The 18,264-nt window shown below is 41.2% G+C and overlaps 1 protein-coding gene across 22 annotated transcripts in view; it reads left to right on the top strand.

Moving 5' to 3' along the window:
• Positions 1 to 17,763, top strand: part of LOC114471230 (protocadherin gamma-C5-like) — a 252,429-nt gene extending 234,666 nt beyond the window's left edge. For 10 of the 22 annotated variants that reach the window (XM_028459896.1, XM_028459899.1, XM_028459890.1 and 7 more), the window contains 4 exons: positions 7,868 to 7,926; positions 8,702 to 8,755; positions 12,033 to 12,130; positions 15,362 to 17,763. In XM_028459896.1, coding sequence (XP_028315697.1) covers positions 7,868 to 7,926; positions 8,702 to 8,755; positions 12,033 to 12,130; positions 15,362 to 15,645 — 495 coding nt within the window. In that variant the 3' untranslated portion in view covers positions 15,646 to 17,763. Of the gene's footprint in view, positions 1 to 948; positions 3,799 to 7,867; positions 7,927 to 8,701; positions 8,756 to 12,032; positions 12,131 to 15,361 lie in introns of those variants that run through there. The other 12 variants (XM_028459902.1, XM_028459906.1, XM_028459900.1 and 9 more) reach the window with 6 other exon arrangements.
• The last annotated feature ends 501 nt before the right edge of the window (positions 17,764 to 18,264 follow it).

Here is an 18,264-nt window from a genome sequence, read left to right as displayed (position 1 = left end):
TTTTTTTTTTTTTTTTTTTTTAATTATTATTATTGTTGTTGTTTTTATATACTTACTCAAGTAAAAATATCACCTCCTTGTAAAAGAGAAAAAATTGAAAATGCATGAAAGTACTATTCAGGCCTCCTTTTAAACTCGTTTTTTTGATTCCATTAACTTGGTAGTTTTTCATTGTTAGTTTGTCTTCATGTTTTCTTTCGGGGGAAAATCTCATTAAATTATATTTGTTTTTTCAACTTTAATGCTTTATTCACAAAGATGCAAACCTTCTCACACGTACATTTGTATTTTTCTTGTTTGGTAAATACAAAACAAAATAGCCTAATTGTAGAAAGAAAAAAAAAGACAGAAAAATGGAACTTTATAATAATTTCCACTATTTTATTCCACTATACACACTATTTCCAAAGTAGTATAATGACCTTCAATCACATGTGTATTATAGCTCAGAAACCTCCAAACCTAAATAAATTACACATGCAGCTCCAAAAAGCCCTATTTGTATTGACAGCCAAAAACTTGAAACAATTGAAGTTGTAACTCACCATCTGTTAAACTAAAACACCTGTTGCAGACATTAAGAAAAGGTCAGGTTTGCGTGTTTCTCATGTTTATTTTGCAGTTTAGGTTTTGTCACTATTGATTATTGACCTTAAAACCACTGTAGCTATATTTAAAGCCTTGTTTTTTTCATTAAGATAACTTGCAGAAAATAAGTATGGAAATGAAAGTTTTTTGTGAAACGGATACTTTTCACCGTTTTTTTTCCCCCCAATATTAAAGGTTTATATTTGTGTTCTGACTTTGCATCACATGCATTATTCATCTAACTCATACTCAGAACTTTGAGCCTTTTTTTTTAATGAAACTTCAGAAGAAAACGAGTGAATCACGTTGGGATCACCAGTTTGTAGATAGCGCCCCCATGCGGCCACAAACTATATTCATTTGAGTAAAAGTGTCTGAGAAGTTACGCCAGGGAAACACCTCTAACATTTGTTCCATGGAGGGGGGGGGGGGGGCGTTCCTCCTGGCCTCTCCCCGCCCACACACACACACACACACACACGCACGCACGCACGCACACACACACACACACACACACACACACAGAGCAGAGCTCAGACTTCCAGCGGAGCCTCGGTAAACTTTTTGTGCGCTGTGCCGAGTTTCCTCATGAACTGGAGCCATGACCGCCTCCAAACCTCCCTCAGATGGATTTCTAAGACGGATACGTTTGTGTTCAGGCTCGGCCGCCGCAGTGTAGGAACATTGTGGATATGTTACGGTGAAAGAAGAACTTAGAAACGTTGCCAATCCTCGGGGCGCAGCACAATGGACTGCAGGCAGAGGAAGCGCTCCGGAGGAGGGACGCTGTGGAGGCTCTACTTCTATCTGGCCTGTGTCTCCTGCGCGTCCGCAGAGCTCCGTTATTCCGTATCAGAGGAATTAGCCCTGGGCTCAATAGTTGGGAATATCGCGAAGGATCTTGGCCTTTCTGCCCAGCGGATCGTTCAGAGGAAACTACGGGTTGTTTCAGAGTCAGCGACGCAGTACTTTGAGGTGAAGCAGACAAACGGAGACTTGGTGATAAAAGAGAAAATCGACAGAGAGCAGCTGTGCGATGTGAGTTCATCGTGTTCACTACACTATCAGATCCTCCTGGAGGATCCTTTGGAGTTTCACCGAGTGGTGGTGGAAGTGCTGGATGTGAATGACAATGCGCCGCAGTTTTCTACCAGCAACATTTCTTTGGACATCTCCGAGGCGGCTGCGCCGGGCACGCGGTTCCGCCTGGAGAGCGCGCACGACCCGGACGTGGGTACCAACTCTTTACGCACATACCACCTCGCAGCTAACGACTTTTTTACTCTAAATGTGGAGAGTAAAAGCGACGGCAGTAAGTTTCCAGAGCTGGTGGTGGACAAAGCTCTGGACAGGGAGGCCCAGGCCTCGTTCCGCCTGTTGCTCACCGCAGTGGATGGAGGTCAGGCAGAGAAATCTGGCTCAACTCTTCTGCTCATTAAAGTTCTGGACGTGAATGACAATGCGCCCGTTTTTGACGAGCCTGTGAAGAAAGTGGCGCTGTTAGAGAATGTAGCACATGGCACTTTAGTGACTAAGTTAAACGCCACTGATGTAGACTCTGGTAACAACGGGGAGATATCCTTTTTATTTAGTAAATACACACCGGATCGTGTTGTCCAACTATTCAGTGTGGACTCTAAAAGCGGAGAGATCCGAGTCCGAGGGGATGTGGACTATGAGAAAGCCACTGCGTACCACATTACAGTGCAGGCCAGAGACGGAGGCTCTCCCGCAATGGAGGGCTCCTGTAACGTCATCATTGACGTCATCGATGTCAATGACAACGCACCAGAAGTGACTCTGACCTCACTGACCAGCTCAATTAAAGAGGACTCGCCTCCAGAGACAGTAGTAGCACTGATAAGTGCACGAGACCTGGATTTTGGTGACAATGGAAAAGTTTCATTGTCAATTCCTCCACGTTTGCCCTTTAAACTTATTTCAGCATTTGGTGCACATTACAGCCTCGTCACTGTTGGACGCCTGGACCGAGAGGCGGTCCCTGAGTACACTGTGGTCATTAAAGCCACTGATGCTGGTTCTCCCCCGCTTTCGTCCCAAACTTCCTTTGTGGTGAAGCTCGCAGATGTAAATGACAATGCCCCCACCTTCTCACAGCCCTTCTACTCTGTGGATGTCCCAGAGAACAATGCTCCAAGTGCTCCCATCACAGCTGTTTCAGCCACTGACCCAGACCTAGGAGAAAATGCTCATATCTCCTACTCCATCCTTCCCACCATGGTCCAAGGATCACCAATATCATCATATGTCTACATTAATCCAGACAATGGCCACATTTACAGCATGCGGTCACTGGACCATGAACAGCTAAATGCTTTTCGTATAGAGGTGCAGGCGCGGGACGCAGGGACACCACCACTGACCACCAATGTCACTGTGCATGTGTTTGTGGTAGATGTCAACGACAATGCACCAGTGATTGTACACCCTTCCTACCCAAAAGATAAAAAACTGCAGCTCACTATGCCCCCTTCTGCAGGCCCAGGGCACCTCATAAACAAACTAGTGGGGGTGGATGCAGACAGTGGGCACAATGCTTGGTTGTTTTACTCCATCGCCCCTGGACCTAATGCAGGAATGTTCCGGATTGGGCCTCACAGCGGGGAGCTCCGCACAACCCGCAAGTGGGCCGAGGAGGAGAATGGCTCAACTTATGATATTGTGATTATTATCCAGGATAATGGTGAACCACCAAAGTCCAGTTTTGTTAATATTACTGTAACTGTGGATGAGTTGAGTAAAGCCAATGAAGCTCCAGCACGGCCACGTCACACACCTTTCTACCAGCAGACGGGGATGCAGGATATCACTTTGTACCTTATCATTGCCCTTGCTTGTGTATCGGCTGTGTCCTTCATCACGTTTGCTGTTGTCATGGTGCGCTGCCTGAGGCACCGTGACTCAGGGCTGGGAGGCTCTGACTACTGCTGCTACGGTCGCAGCAGAACCAGCCGCTACCACCAGAGACCCAGCAAGGACCTGCACCTGCAGCTCAACACTGACGGGCCCATCCGGTACATGGAGGTCGTGGGGGGCCCTCAGGACCCACACACTCGTACCTACAGGCCTTGTTACTCCACCCTATCCCACCCAAGTGACTTTGTATTTATGAAGACACCCATGCTGAGCCACAACAACACACTCAACATGACGCTCAGCAGGAAGCACCTTATGAACTCAGTCAGTGAGGTGAGGGCATACAGGGAAGAGCAAGCATAGCAGCAACACATATCAGGGTTGGGGTCAATTATAATTAACATCGCATGATTTATAATTGCAATTACGATTACAATAATTGTAACTGTAGCTTTAAAAATCTGTTGCTGTCGTAATCGTAATTGGTTTAGATATCTGACTTTGTTATTGTTAATTATAATTTAATGCTAAACTGGGGAACCATGTTACTGTTCTATGTACTAGGGATGTCCTGATACAACTTTTTCACTTCGGATATGATACCGATATTGCATCCTTGCATATCGGCCGATACCGATATTGATCCGATATGATATCAGCACAAATCATACATACTTTTATAACTTATTTTGTAGTGTGGAATGTTAGAAAAGGCTTGATCAAGTGATGTTACTCAAACAGAGAACAATAGTCAGCAACAGTTGGTTACTTTGTAGGAGTGTGAACCACAGTCACCTATGGATAGAAGTGTTGGAGCGGAGATTTTTTATCGAATCGCTTACATCAGTGATTTTAGATGCAGTCCGATGGCTGATATTGGACTGACATCCGATATCAATATCTGATCGGGACACCTCTACGATATACAGTTATACACATAGTCATCGATCATTAAAATGTGTTTCATGTCAAGCTTTCCTGCATTTTACCATTTAAAAAAAAATCAAATCAAGCAGCATACTGACAACAAAAATATTAAAATCTATATTTACATTGATTAGGAAGCCTAACAAGATAGTAACCAATAGATAGAAAATCAATTAGAGGATAGATATTTGTTTTTAGTGTCATTTACATCTGATTTAGGAACCGTTATCATAAGAGATGCTAACAGAAAGCTAACAAGAGGAAAGTTAACTTGCATTAGGTAATTTATTTCATACTCAGTACCTGTGATTAATTGTAATTTAATTTCAGTTTTTGCGAACGTAATTGTAATTGACTTTCTGAGAATAAAAAATAATTGTAATTTAATTGTAATTGGAAAAAACATTGGTCACTGTAATTGTAATTGAACATGGGTCATTGAAAATGTAATTGACCCCAACCCTGACACACGTCCTCATTTTCACTATCTGCATCTGAAGAGTTCATTTGTGAACACAATCTTTGATTTTGACCCTGACTTTATTCCTCTGTAATTTGAATGGTTTGTTGTTTTTTTCACCATACGAGTTTAGATTGAACAATATTTCATTTGTTCAGAGTCCAGAAGATTTCACGTTGAGTTGTTACATTTATATGTTCAAAGAATGGAAAAGGAAATATAGTGATGCTCTTTCACATGCTGATTTAGCAATATGTTGACTACAATATTCTGAAGAGGAAAAGGCGTTTGGATGACAAAAATAAAATGAGCAAATACAAGTGCTTAGATAGAGAGGAGGTGGCCGGCAGATGCAAATCTATCCTTTAAAGCTCGCTTAGTGTAATGGCTGCTGGATGGGAGGAAATAGGATGACAGAGGGAAGGATGGGGTGAAGCAAAGGAAGCACAGAAGTAAATGCTAAGGTGGGTGGAGGCAGGGAACCAATGACTAAAGCAGTAGCTGAATAACAGGAATTCTAAAGGTCAGCGGCCTAACCCCCTACTTCCTGTTGTCCTCTGACCCTTTGCTGATTGGTTCCATGGCTGTGAATCATACAAGCAAAGCTTATTTACTCTCTTTTACTGTCATTGTATAGCTTTTCTACACCACCTTCGGTCTATCTTCATTTCCTTTAACAGATGTAATAGAAGTTTCTTCACATTAGTGGCTTAACAGGTTTTTACAGCGTCAGATAGTCAGTGTTTGACGATTCAATGAAAGGGAGGTTCTGTGAGCTGAATGATAATGGGAATCACAACTCGTCGTAATTTTTCCTGTTTGCAATCACATGACTGTATATCCTGAAATGGGTTATGCCTGAGGTCAGCAGAGTACCATCTGTTGCTCTGCTCCAGTGACACGTGGGGAGCGGGAACGAGAGATAGAGAGGCGAATAACCACAGAAGAATGGTGGCTTCGTGCACATGAGCCACGGCGACAGACGGCACAGGCCACAGACATTAGGAATGGGTGAGCACAGGCACGAGCAACCAGTCTGTGAGATGGAAATGTAGCTGGAACCAGTGGCTTTCTTTGTGTCTTTTGCTTTGGTTTGTGATTTATTTGCATGGATAGTGACATTACAGATATTAGGGTGGACTTGGAGAGTGTAAGGGTTGAAATGCATGTAAACACTGAGCAGGTCTCAGTGTGGGATGAGAAGTCAGGCCACAGAGATCAGTTTGGCTGATCCTCTTTCTTTCTTACTATATGTTTAACAAGGCAAATGCACATACAGCATATAAACTCATTCCTAGAGCAATTGTTTTAAGAGACTTTTGAATTTAAAAAAAAAAAAAAGTAGAGTGTCAGAATTTCCATGAAGTTGATTTGATTCTCATTCCTGTGAGCCTTTAATTCTGGCATCAGCTCTGTTTTTCCTGTTGTTGTCTAAACCATCTCAGACACATAACGCCTAAGATTCTCCGGTTTATCTGCCTTCTTCAAAATTTGACCTCGTTCCTCAGCAGATGCAAAGTGCAAAAGTTCCCTATGAATTTAACATTCTTATTCTCAGTTGCAGAGGGATTTGACCTTGGACATGTGTGTAAATGTGTGCTATGAGAGCGACTCACTAGGCTGGAATGCTGAGCCTTGCTGTGAATGTTAGTTTTCTCTCTCTCTCTCTGCTGCTTCTGTCTACTTGGATATCAGACCATCAGCCCACGCTCACAAATACTACTGTGTTCATTTCATTGACCAAGGTCTTCATTCACAGTTTCATCTTCTATGTCTATATCTTTTTGAGGTTCTAGGAATCACAGATATCAATGCCTGAAACAGTTAAATATCCCAACATAATCTCACTGTTTTGCTATCATGCTGGCACAGTTGATCCATTCAATCTATTCATTTCATTCTGTTTTCTGCTTTCATTTAGGAAATAGTCACATTTCCTTTGCAAAGATACACAACACTACTCCACCAAAGTTTTTTTTGTTCCTCTGTTTTGTGTTTAATAAGTTACCATTCACTGGTGAATTGATTCATTATTTGGCTGTAATCGAATCATGGCCCCCATCAAGGATTTTACCCTTGAACTCTTTCCTTTGTGTCGGAATTTGTGAGCAGCTTCTCGCTCCCAGTGCTCTCTCTTCTTTAGTCCCCGGGTGGGACATCTCTTTTAATAATGCAGCACCTCGTCCTGCTGGCCTTTCTCTCCAGGGAACTCGTGTGTCGATTAGGAGGCAGAATTTGGAGTAGAGCCAGTGGTCTATTCACCGCATCACTGCACAACAAGAGAGCCAGAGAGAGGGAGAGATTGATTGAAGAGAGACGATGCTAGGGATGGACATGAGTGGAATGGGCTTGTAGAATGAAGTAGCAGGTATAAGAAGAGGAAAGAGAGGCTTTTCTATGATAAAAGAAAAACAAGAAGGTTTTAGACTTTTGGAAACGTCCTTTTTTGTACCTGTTGCTGGTATATTTAACCTAAGTCAGTGTTTCCAGACCATCGAACTATCCAAATTCTGACGTTTCATCATATTTTTCCGTTACTTTTTTTTTTTCTTAACAAAATACTTTAACCTTTGAGTGAGTTTGTGTGAATGATTAACTAGTGTTAGGATAAAAGTTGTCAAAAACTAATGCAAACAGATGTGGGCCAAAATGACTATGAACACAGGAGTTTTTAATAGTACCACAATTAAAATAAATGAATGAATAAGTGAATCTTAAAGTTAGAGAATCAATCTCCCTCAGGTTTCACTGCATCATTCTTTACTGTTTCCATAAAAAAAACATGCAAATTATTGCATTTTCCCTTGTTTTTCAAGCTTTTCTGCAGCATTTGATTGTCCCACACCTCTTTAAAAATATAACCAATACTTCCCTGATCATACAGATACAGTATTTGAGGTTTTCACTACACGCTTGTATAGCGGCTACAAATCATCATCCTACACACACACACATCATCTCTACTTTTGTTATAATTCACACGATTCATGTTGTATCCTCTGTTTTTCTCAACAGCAAAAGCCTCCTAACCCTGACTGGCGCTTCACACAGGGACAAAGACCTGGGCCGAGCGGGTGAGTCAAGTGACATCCATCACATACACACGCACACAAACACACACACACACACACACACAGATAAACTGATGCTGCTTAAATCTTTAAGACAAAGCATGACAAAAGATGAGGCGTGATGTCACCATTACAGATTGTAAAATCCCAGTGACAATGTCAATGCGTGAGATCCTAATCTTGCGGTGTTTTTGGTCATCATTTAGCTCAGCTCAGTAGAGAACAGAATCAAGCATCCCTAGCTGTTTTGGAGCTGCATTCTAAAATGGCTGCCGCAGCCTTTGTCTGCTCCCCCATCCACCACCTCCCCCTCCCCCTCCTCCTGCAGCTACTCGCTCCTCTCTGCACAGGCAGAGCCTGCGCAGCATCAGTGCTGCTGATGAGAGACGAGGACCAGAGCCAGCTGGGGGGGGGATGGGACAGTGTTTTTATCCTCAGTGCTTAATCTCATAGGCTTCTGTGTTGCCCAGAGTTGACACATAAGAATCCTGCAGAACTCAAGGTGCACTATATGATCTGTGTTAAGCACGTTGGTGCTCAGCTTGAGTTCACACACCAGTGAATGCACAACACATTCTGTGAGTCGCGTCCCTGAGGGATGAAGCTTGTCCGTCAAACACAACAACATCAGATTATCCAAACATATCGAGCATTATACACGTTTCATGTGCTTTAGCGAAGAAACAAACTGTCATCTCCTGTGCCAAATGTCAGCGTTTTCATTATTGTCTTCACTTTAACGCCAACCTTCAGACTGTATAACATGTTGTGTTTTTAGTCCCCACATGCCATACGGTACACATATACGATGGACGCCGAAGAGTGGGACAAGGTACCGACTTACAGGAGCTTTACAGTCTCTCTTTGTCCTCAGCAGGTGATCTGAGCACAGGTTTAACAAGCTGATGAGGACAAAGGGAGACTGAAACCTTTAAACTAGTGCACTGCAGTTGAGTGCTGTGCTGTGTGTAGACGTACCTAACCCATAGCTTCTGTTAGTCTCCCTGAAAGTTTGATGGGGTTTGTTGATCCATGTTCATAGGCCACAATGCCTGCTGTGGCATAGAAAGGAGCGTGGCACCTATGATTTGTTTTCTTTGTGCAGTGTTTTGTAGATTTGCTGTGTTTTGTATGTGTGCTGTACATACAGTCGTTACAGTTCCAGACCTACTGGGAAACGTTCTCACTGCAAACACTGTTGCCTTTGATGTGCGTCTGTGATGGTTGTAGCTCAGCTTCACCTCATGCAGCTTTTTATGTGAAAGACAATGAAAACAGCCATAATATTTTTTTTTTTTTTTCAAACTTTATTTAAATTTTTCAATAGAACAGGGCATACATTACAAAGTATTAAAGTAGTAAACCAGAGATTGAAGCCACAAGTTCTAATTGGCACAACTGCTGCAACACAAAGTCCAGGGGAAAGTAGACGTATATAGATATATTGCGTTAGATGCCTAAGCTGGTACCTCCTTAAAGGAGAACGCACAATTAACTTTCAAAAAAAGGTGACCATACCATCCATCGTAAATTTTTTTTGGAGATTGGATCCTTTTTCATCTAATTTTTTCCTAATGGTGTCAAAAATATGTTTTCCTTAATCCAACTTGTAAACATAGGAGCTCTAGGCTGTTTCCAGTTACAAAGTATACGTTTATGAGCGACCAATGTAGCAAGTCAAACAAAGCTGGCTTGAGATACAGTGAACGTGACATCATCACAGTGGCTGAAAAGTTATTTAAAAGCAGCTTCTGTGGAATGCTTGAGGTCAAATGCAGATAAAACAAACAAAAACAAAGATCAACAATATAGTTTAACATGCTAATCTCCTAAAAACAAGACGAATAGACTGTGTTATTGATAAAAAAAAAAACATGGGATGTGAAGTTGCTGGTAAGATAACACACATCCCTGTGAGGCTAAACCAAGGCAATCGTCTCGGACCACAGCGCACAGTCTCTCCCCGAGGAAGTTATGATCCTGACCACAGGAAATACAAACACAGCCACAGGATGCGATAACTACAGAGATTTTGACTCAGCACAAATGAGGCGTTCGCTTTTATCTCCACTGATGTGTAAAGACACAAAATGGCTGCCCTGCTTGGTTTGACCGAGCACTTTAAGCATGTCTCTGATTGGCTGGCTTCTCTAACCACGATAGCTCTGAACTGAAAACCGCTGCACAGTCTTGGCAGAGTGATTTGGCACCATGTGCACAAACTGAGCCGAGGTGTAGCATTAACATTCACTTTTTTCCTTTTGCGTTGTACTTTTACTGCAGCATGAAGAGCAGAGAGAATATTTCACTGAATGTTTAGGTGATAAGAATCTTACTGCTGACTTCCAGTGTGTTTACAACACACACATATCCTGTGCTAAGGGTTAAACTATAGGCTTCTAAGGCTTAAGATAGGCTATTACTAGGATTAGATTCATTACGATTTACTGTATTTCTGGTAAAAACAGCTCCTGTTCTCTGAAGTGAGATAAACAACAGCAGTCAGGTTCAACACGTGCTGTGACATACATGCATCATGTTGTAAAAATAATAAGCCCTCTAAATTGACCACAGACGTGAAAGTGGTTGCCCACCTATTATATATGAGTATAAGAATAGACAATGGTATTGATTACAGAAATAACATGCAAAGCCAAACGAGCAGTGACCCCTTATTTTACTTCATGACTGCATGCTTGCTGTTGGTGTTTAAGAGACAAACCAGTGCTGTCAGAATCTAGTGTTTTTGTCCAGTTCCTTTTATTTTCTATACATTTTTTAAAAAAAACGAAAACGAACAAAAAATTGTGTACCTGAGAGCCAAACTTTAAACTTGCTCTCATTTCTAGTTCTTAGATTCAATAAATGCAAAAAAAAAAATACCCAAAAAGGCACAACAGGAGCCAATAATAGCTCAAGGATGAGGAAAATGTGTCATTTCAAAAGTCATTGTTTGGAAGTCAATTGCCATCATTTATTCGTAATTCACTAAATTCCATTCGGTGTGTTTACAGTATTAAGCTGCTTCAGGGTAACATGTTGTTTTGTTTGGGTGTGGAAGGAGGATAATGCTATATGGGTTAAGGAAGTTTTATATTTTATATTGCTACTGATAGAATAATAATATTAATTGACAGTTTAGCCTGGTATCATGTAGAGCAGGTGTATCAAACTCAGTGTCAGTGTCGCACTAGAATTCAGAAGATTTTGTGTGGATTGCATTGACGGATTTATGTAATTGCATTATAGTTGATTTCCAGATATCTGTGACTAAATGCTTTACACCTTAGGAAGTGTAATTGACTAGATTTGTTGGACCATGATGCAGTATTGTTAAATGTGCCTCTTTTTCCAGTCTTAAAAAAAACACCAAGATTTTTTGATGGTTATTTTGAAAAAAAAAAAAAACAACAAAAAAAAAACCTTGGCCGTATGTTTCGCCAAAACTAATATAAGTTTGATATTCCTCATGTAGAGTAATAAAAGACCTCCGGTCACGAGACAAAGATGAGGTTATTGTGTTAGAGAGATAAAAGCTAAGATCACTGGTCTGCTTTCTCCCCACATGTAAATAATTTCTATACAAAAAGCCACCGTGGAAGAGGACGTTTGCCCATATGGAAATACCTAGCTGTGTGTGTGTGTGTGTGTGTGTGTGTGTGTGTGTGTGTGTGTGTGTGTGTGTGTGTGTGTGTGTGTGTGTGTGTGTGTGTTCGCTCAGACATGTTCTGTAAAGGTGGGATTATTTAATAATTGATGAGAATTACGTGTCAGCGCAGAGCTTGTGGTAATAAAGGAGAGCGTGTGTGTGTGCGTGTGTGTGTGTGTGTCTGTGTGTGTGAGACCGCTTTAAGGTAATCATGTAAACACACTTGCTGCTTTCGGAGTGTGTGTTTGTTTGAGACACACCCTGTTATGTAAAGCATACGTCCTCCTAAATGTAGCGCAGTTCTCTTCAGGCTGTGTACTTCACTGTCAGCTGCTTTGCTTTTACATCACAAATCCTCAACTGACAAGCCAAGTCAGTCACACTTAAACACAGCCACACTGCCTATAGAAGACAAACGACATGTTATTTACATTTGCTCTTTTCCTCAATTTCTCTGCAGGGCAACTGGAGGACCTGAGGTTGCCATGGGCACCGGCCCCTGGCCCCAGCCCCCTACTGAGGCTGAGCAGCTCCAGGCTCTCATGGCTGCTGCCAACGGTGAGTCCGATACCACTTCAGTCTATTCCAAACTGTATCTAGTCGTCACACTTCCTGTGTAGTTGGAGGGCAGTGAGTCAGACACACTCATTGATAAACTCTGCATTGATGTTTCTATTTGGTGGATGTGTGCAGATAAATAACCAGGGTTAGCTGGTTATTTGACACGGAAATAACCACGGAATAAGCACGGAACGCATTGCTTGTGTTGAATTTAATAACACGACAGTGTCGTGTGTTTTCACTGAAAACAATGAGCCCACGCGTATTGTTTTGTCATAAACAACAAGGACAAGCGCTAAAGCAGCACTTATATAACATAGTGACTCATCTTTAGGCTTTACTCTCACATGGAAAAATCATGGATAACATCAACTCTGGAAGCAGGCTGAGCAGGAATAAACACAGTGACAGCTAAAACACGCTGTACTGAACGGATAGAGGAACAAATGGCAAATGATGTGGAGCTAGTCTAAAATTAGTATTTCTCACTATTATTTTTATACTTAAAGCTGCAGTATGGAGAATAGTGAGACTTGTATAGAAAAAACACCCTCCACCCTCGACTCCTTGTTTAGAAACCTGTCGTCCCTTACTGGTATCCTCGTGTGTGGAGCACTTAGCAACTTTTTTCTCAATAGAGACTAGTGACAAATGCAGGGACTTTATCTTGCATTATTGAAGATTTTCAGACATTTTAGAGACTCTGACATGAATGCATGTACCACTCTGTAGTTACTGCCCTGAACAGCGGCTGCTGGTGTCAGCTCCTCCCCCACCACACAGCTCACAGAGGTGGTGGCAGTGATCTAAGCTCAGAGCTGAATGACAACCACCACTTGCGCATCCATACTGTAAAATGAATTGCGTCTGTTCTCTCCACTTTGGATAAGCTTCTCTTAGGTTTACACCTGATTTATCCCGTCGGTTCTGACTCTCCCTCTGAAACCAGTATGTGGGGCAGATCCTGTGCAGTTATTGGGATCCGCGAGAACTCAAAGCGGACCTCCGAATGGCCCTTCCTGCCCGAGTATGTTTGGTACTTTAGACTGTTGCTCCACCATGTTGTTTGTTTTACGGTGTAATAGTTTTGCCTACCGCCGCGATGGGGACTTCTGCTGGATTGACTGCCATTGTACTTAATTACAGAGGACGTGAACGTAGGACTGCTCTATTATAGAAAAAATAATAATCACGATTACTTTAGTCATAATTGAAATCACGATTATTTGTCAACCAAAAAGTTTTTTTTTTTTTTTTTTACAGAACAGTGTAAAATATATTCTTTAATCATAAATAAAATCCTTCAAACACTAAAATCTAGTATGTTCACATTTGCACAAAACAAAACAATTCTTGCACATGATGTGTCTTTGCTCTAGGCCTTCATCATCAAACCCAAAGTGTTCCCATATAAGAGAATTTGTGTTTCTCCTGCCATGTTTTAAGATTGCTAGCAACATTTTTCCTTGTATTAGCCTGCAGGCTAGCTTTAGCTTTAGCTTTGAGAGGGGCGGGGCGGAGGAGCTTGCATGCATGTACATTAAACAACTCAAAACGAGTATCAATAATTGGTGTTTGCCAAGGTTTATTCTTTGTAGAGCTCCAAAATTGTGGAAGTTTTGTTTATTTAGCAAAAAAAAATATGTAAAATAATCTATATCTATTTATTGATTACGTTATTTTTGTAATCATTGAGTGTAATAATTGAAATCGTAATCGAATTTTGATTAATTAGCACAGCCTTACATGAACGCGCATCGACTTTAGTCGGGCATTCAATAGCACCCCAAAACAGCTCATGTTTGTAAAAATATCTCTGATTGGCTGAAAGGTTGCGTAGTGTTCCTGGATTTCTAAACCTCTTATACAGGGCCAAGAAAAAAAAAAGAGGTTCAGTTTCCACTCAGAACATTTTGAATTACAATATGCTCAAAGATGATTATAGATTATTGACCAAATTAAGTAAAAAAAAAAAAAAAAAAAAACGGACATACTGCAGCTTTAAGTACTCCACCACACACATTCCTCTCTTATTGGACTCTGTGCTGGATTCTATGAGGATTGTTTTCCACTGACAGAAGGGAACATGGAGAGAGAACAAACTGTGTTGATGATAACCACAGAAGGCTAAAGAAGATGCACGTTTTCCTTCATCACCTTTGCTCTTTAGAAAAAAGCACGGTAGTTAGTGTGACTAATTTAATACGTGTGTGTTTATATAGTCTTAGGTGCATGACAAGAGGGGGGAGGGGGACTGTGGGTCTCTGTCTCTGTCTCTGCAATGCGGAATGTGGAAGAGTTAAGAATGGAGCAGCTCCGTCATAAACGATCAGGGAAGGCCTGCCAAAAGCACAAAGTCACAGTGTGAAGGAGACGTTATCGCCTCATAAAAACCACTACAGATATTTGATTTAAATTAGTCAACATTTTTGGAAGTTTAATCAACTAAATTCAACTCCATGTTTTATTTTATTTAGCAGCTCATTTCAAAGCAACGGGGAACACACTGCAGCTCATGAATCCTGTTATATCATGTTTACCATCACTAACTCACCCCTAACCCAGTTGTGTTCATTGATCAACCATGATTTTATTTAATAGTTCATCATATTAATAATCATACCTTAGTTACTTTTCTTCTTTCTAATGTTTAGTCTTTAGGCTTTCTTGACTTTATTATGATACACAATCACACTTATTCTAACTCTTTTAGCCCAGAGATTCTCAACTGATGGGTTAGGATCCCAAAGTGGGTCGTGGACTTGTTTTCATTGGATTGTGGTCATTTGTGAGGACAAAGAAAGTAAACTATAAAAAGTGCTTTTATTTTGAAGATTCGTTTATGTAGGCAGTAATCTGGTACCTGCTACTGATATTCAATTGATTTTTGATTGACTTGTTTTAAGTTTTGGTATGAAAACATGATAATCATTAATTTTTCTCAGGAAAAACCAACAAAATGTCACACTTACAGGTATATCGAAAGTATTGTTGTGTGACCATTTGTTGAAACTAGATTGGGGTCACAGCTGTTTTAAGGGTTTGATCTCGGAGCCAAATCAATTGAGAATCTCTGTTTTTGCTCATGTCTCTCTTATAATAATAGTCAATATATTTGTGTAACACCGTTGTACTAAAACTTTCAAAAGCTTTTCTAACAAATTTCATCTTCCTGTCCGCTCCCTCCTCACCCCTCATTGCCCCCCACTCTGTCTCTCTTTCCACCAGAAGTGAGCGAGGCTACGGCCACCCTTGGGCCCGGCACGATGGGTCTGAGCACCCGCTACAGCCCCCAGTTCACCCTGCAGCACGTCCCCGACTATCGCCAGAACGTCTACATCCCTGGAAGCACGGCCACGCTCACCTCCAACCCGCAGCAGCAGCAGCAGCAGCAGCAGGCCACGGCCCAGCAGGCGCTGCCCCCACCTCAGGCCGGCGCCCAGGCCGAACCCCCCAAGGCTGCCCAGACCCCCGCTTCCAAGAAGAAGTCCACAAAGAAGGAGAAGAAGTAGATCTGGATGCAGAGAGATGATGGAGGGATGAAGCCCAGCTCCATCTAATGAAAGTTGAACCCCCCACACCCACAATCACGTATCCCACTGCTTTTTGAGACTTTATTGATGGTTCTTTGAAAGTGTCTCAGAGGATCTGAATGTGTTGAAGGCTGTTAGTGTTTCTATCTGTGCTGTGATAAAGGTCTAGTATTGTTCACATAAATGGTGTCAGTGGATATAATGGCTGGGTGTGGGGGGTTACACTCCTGCCTCCCAGTTTTTCTTTTGATTTGCTAAACAAAAACACTAAAGAGATTCAGCTTAGAAACCCTGGTGACAGTCATGTATTCAGAAATGAAATGTTAATATCTACTATGTTCGATTTATTGTGTGCTTTCCCTCTGATGGAAAGGAAGATGTAAAGTCACCGTCCGATAGATTCTTTTAGTGTCAGTCTTGCAGGGCCAGAGCACAGGCTGCCACTGACTCTTCTGCATGTTCTTTAAGGCTCAAAACTCATATACTCGTATAAAGATGAAAACTACGCAGAATGGAGGAAAACCTGAATCTAATCCTTCATCCAATCGCAGGTCAAATACTTCACATGTGGCATTTACTTGAGACAAAACATAAAATTACTTTTGTAATCACAGAGTAAAATTTTATCCATCTAATATTTTTATGACCTGAGCATGCACCCAGGTGACCCACACCCCGCCCTCCTCACACCCAGCTTATGTCCTTCCTCACTCACTGCCCTTTTTGAGAGCCAAACAAAGAAATGCACTGTTCGTATTGTGAAGATGAGACCACGTAGGGGTAGTAATCACTTCTGACCTGTAGGGAAACATGTAGATGTGCTAAACTCAAGTGCTTAGGAATTTCTAGACACTTTAATGGTCCTGTAGGGTCTCAATGGAGTATTTCCCTTCACTACCCTGAAGTGTTGAAGAAACTTCTCGATGTGACGCAGTAACTTGTTTTTTCCCCCGTTTGGGAGGTGATAATTGAGTAGCATAGAGGAGGATTTTGTTTGTTTAAGATTGAAAGTCTTTAGTTTGCGGTCTTTCTGGCGGACACATCTGCATGATGAGAAAAGCTCACAGGCTGTGTCAGGGGGAGTGAAAGGAGAGCAGTGAGAGGTTAACACCCTGAGGTGGAACCCGTTGGATCAATGGAGGTGATAAACAGATGTGGCTCCACCCACTGAATGTACAGAGGATCCTCTGTTGACCCCCTGAATATTTCTATAATGCACTGACCCAAGCAAAGGTCAATAGAGCCGAGCACGGCATCCCTGTTGGTGAGAAGATAACACTCACGAGCCCTTTGAGATCTCCTTTCCTCCTTTGAAACAACGGAAACCCAACGCTCCTCCCCCACTGTGAGGCTCCTCCCCCACTGTAAATAAGCACCAGTCCTGTCGATGGTATGAGCCAGTGTTTGTAACGTTGGGAGGGACAACGTCCAACACAAGCAAAGTCCCTTCCACAAGACATGGCTTACTACTGGAATGTGTTTCATTTTGTTTTTAAGAAAAAAAAAGGAAAATAAAAAAAGAAGATAAACCACAGTTTTTAAAAACCATGAATAAAGATTTGCAATGTTCTTCAACAGTTTGTGTTGCAATGTAGTAACTAAGCACCATGAAAGCCAACTAACTTTTCAGTGTAAATAAGCAAATTAAGATAACTTTAGACAAGTAAACAACGTGACACGCGTAGGCTAGTTAACTTGTTGTACGTGTTGAGCATATTTTTGTGTTTATTTTCTCTCTCTATCTTTCATCAACCTGTAAAAAAAAAAAAACAAACAAAAAAAACATGGAAAAAATTCTATCCTTCTGTATTGTTCTTTTGCGGTGATTATATCTCGTGCATTTGTGAATGAATGCCTCTCATTCTCTTTCTGTCCATATGAACAAATTATTATAAATATTATATATGTGTATGTCCGTCTGCTGCTGAATTAATACTACTCTATCCTGCTGTATTATCTTTCTTATCAAATGCTTAGCCCCTTCCCCTGCTTCACCCCTGTGTTACACTCTTATTTTTATGCTAATATTTATATTGCTGTTTTATTTTCTCTTGAACACTGACATTTCAAATAAAAGGATTCTGAAATCATTAAAAAGTCATGTGTGTCTTGTTTTAATCCTACTGTACCCAGATTACCATATTAATAATAAACTAATGAAACACTAATTCTATGAATATTAGATATTGCACACAGACTTATTCATAACAGGAGTAGTTTCATTTTGATTGAGGGTACTGTAGATGGTCTTAGTTGCAAAAACATTGTTAAAAGGAGTGTATATTTCAATCTTTTTAGCTCAATTTATTCCGTTTGAGAGTGGCATAACCAAATATTAATCAGTTTTCTTTTAATCTGATTACTTAGCATCTATTAACAGAAGCTAACCAAACCATATTTTGCATTAAAAGAGTAATTTGTATTAAAACTAGAGTTTTCCTCCTTCCGCTGACACTGACACTTAACCATCCCTGTGTGGATGTACAAAAACTAAAAATGTCCAAAAAGGAGAGCTTTACCCATCATGAAATATTATACTTTGTATCGTGCATACAGTGTGTTCAGAGATTGAAAGCTGAAAAGTTAACATGTGCATTA

The sequence above is a fragment of the Gouania willdenowi genome, chromosome 10 (genome assembly GCF_900634775.1).
Source record: "Gouania willdenowi chromosome 10, fGouWil2.1, whole genome shotgun sequence".
Lineage (NCBI taxonomy): Eukaryota > Metazoa > Chordata > Actinopteri > Blenniiformes > Gobiesocidae > Gouania > Gouania willdenowi.
Note: the sequence above shows the minus strand (reverse complement) of the source record. Positions and strands in the feature narration are given on the sequence as shown.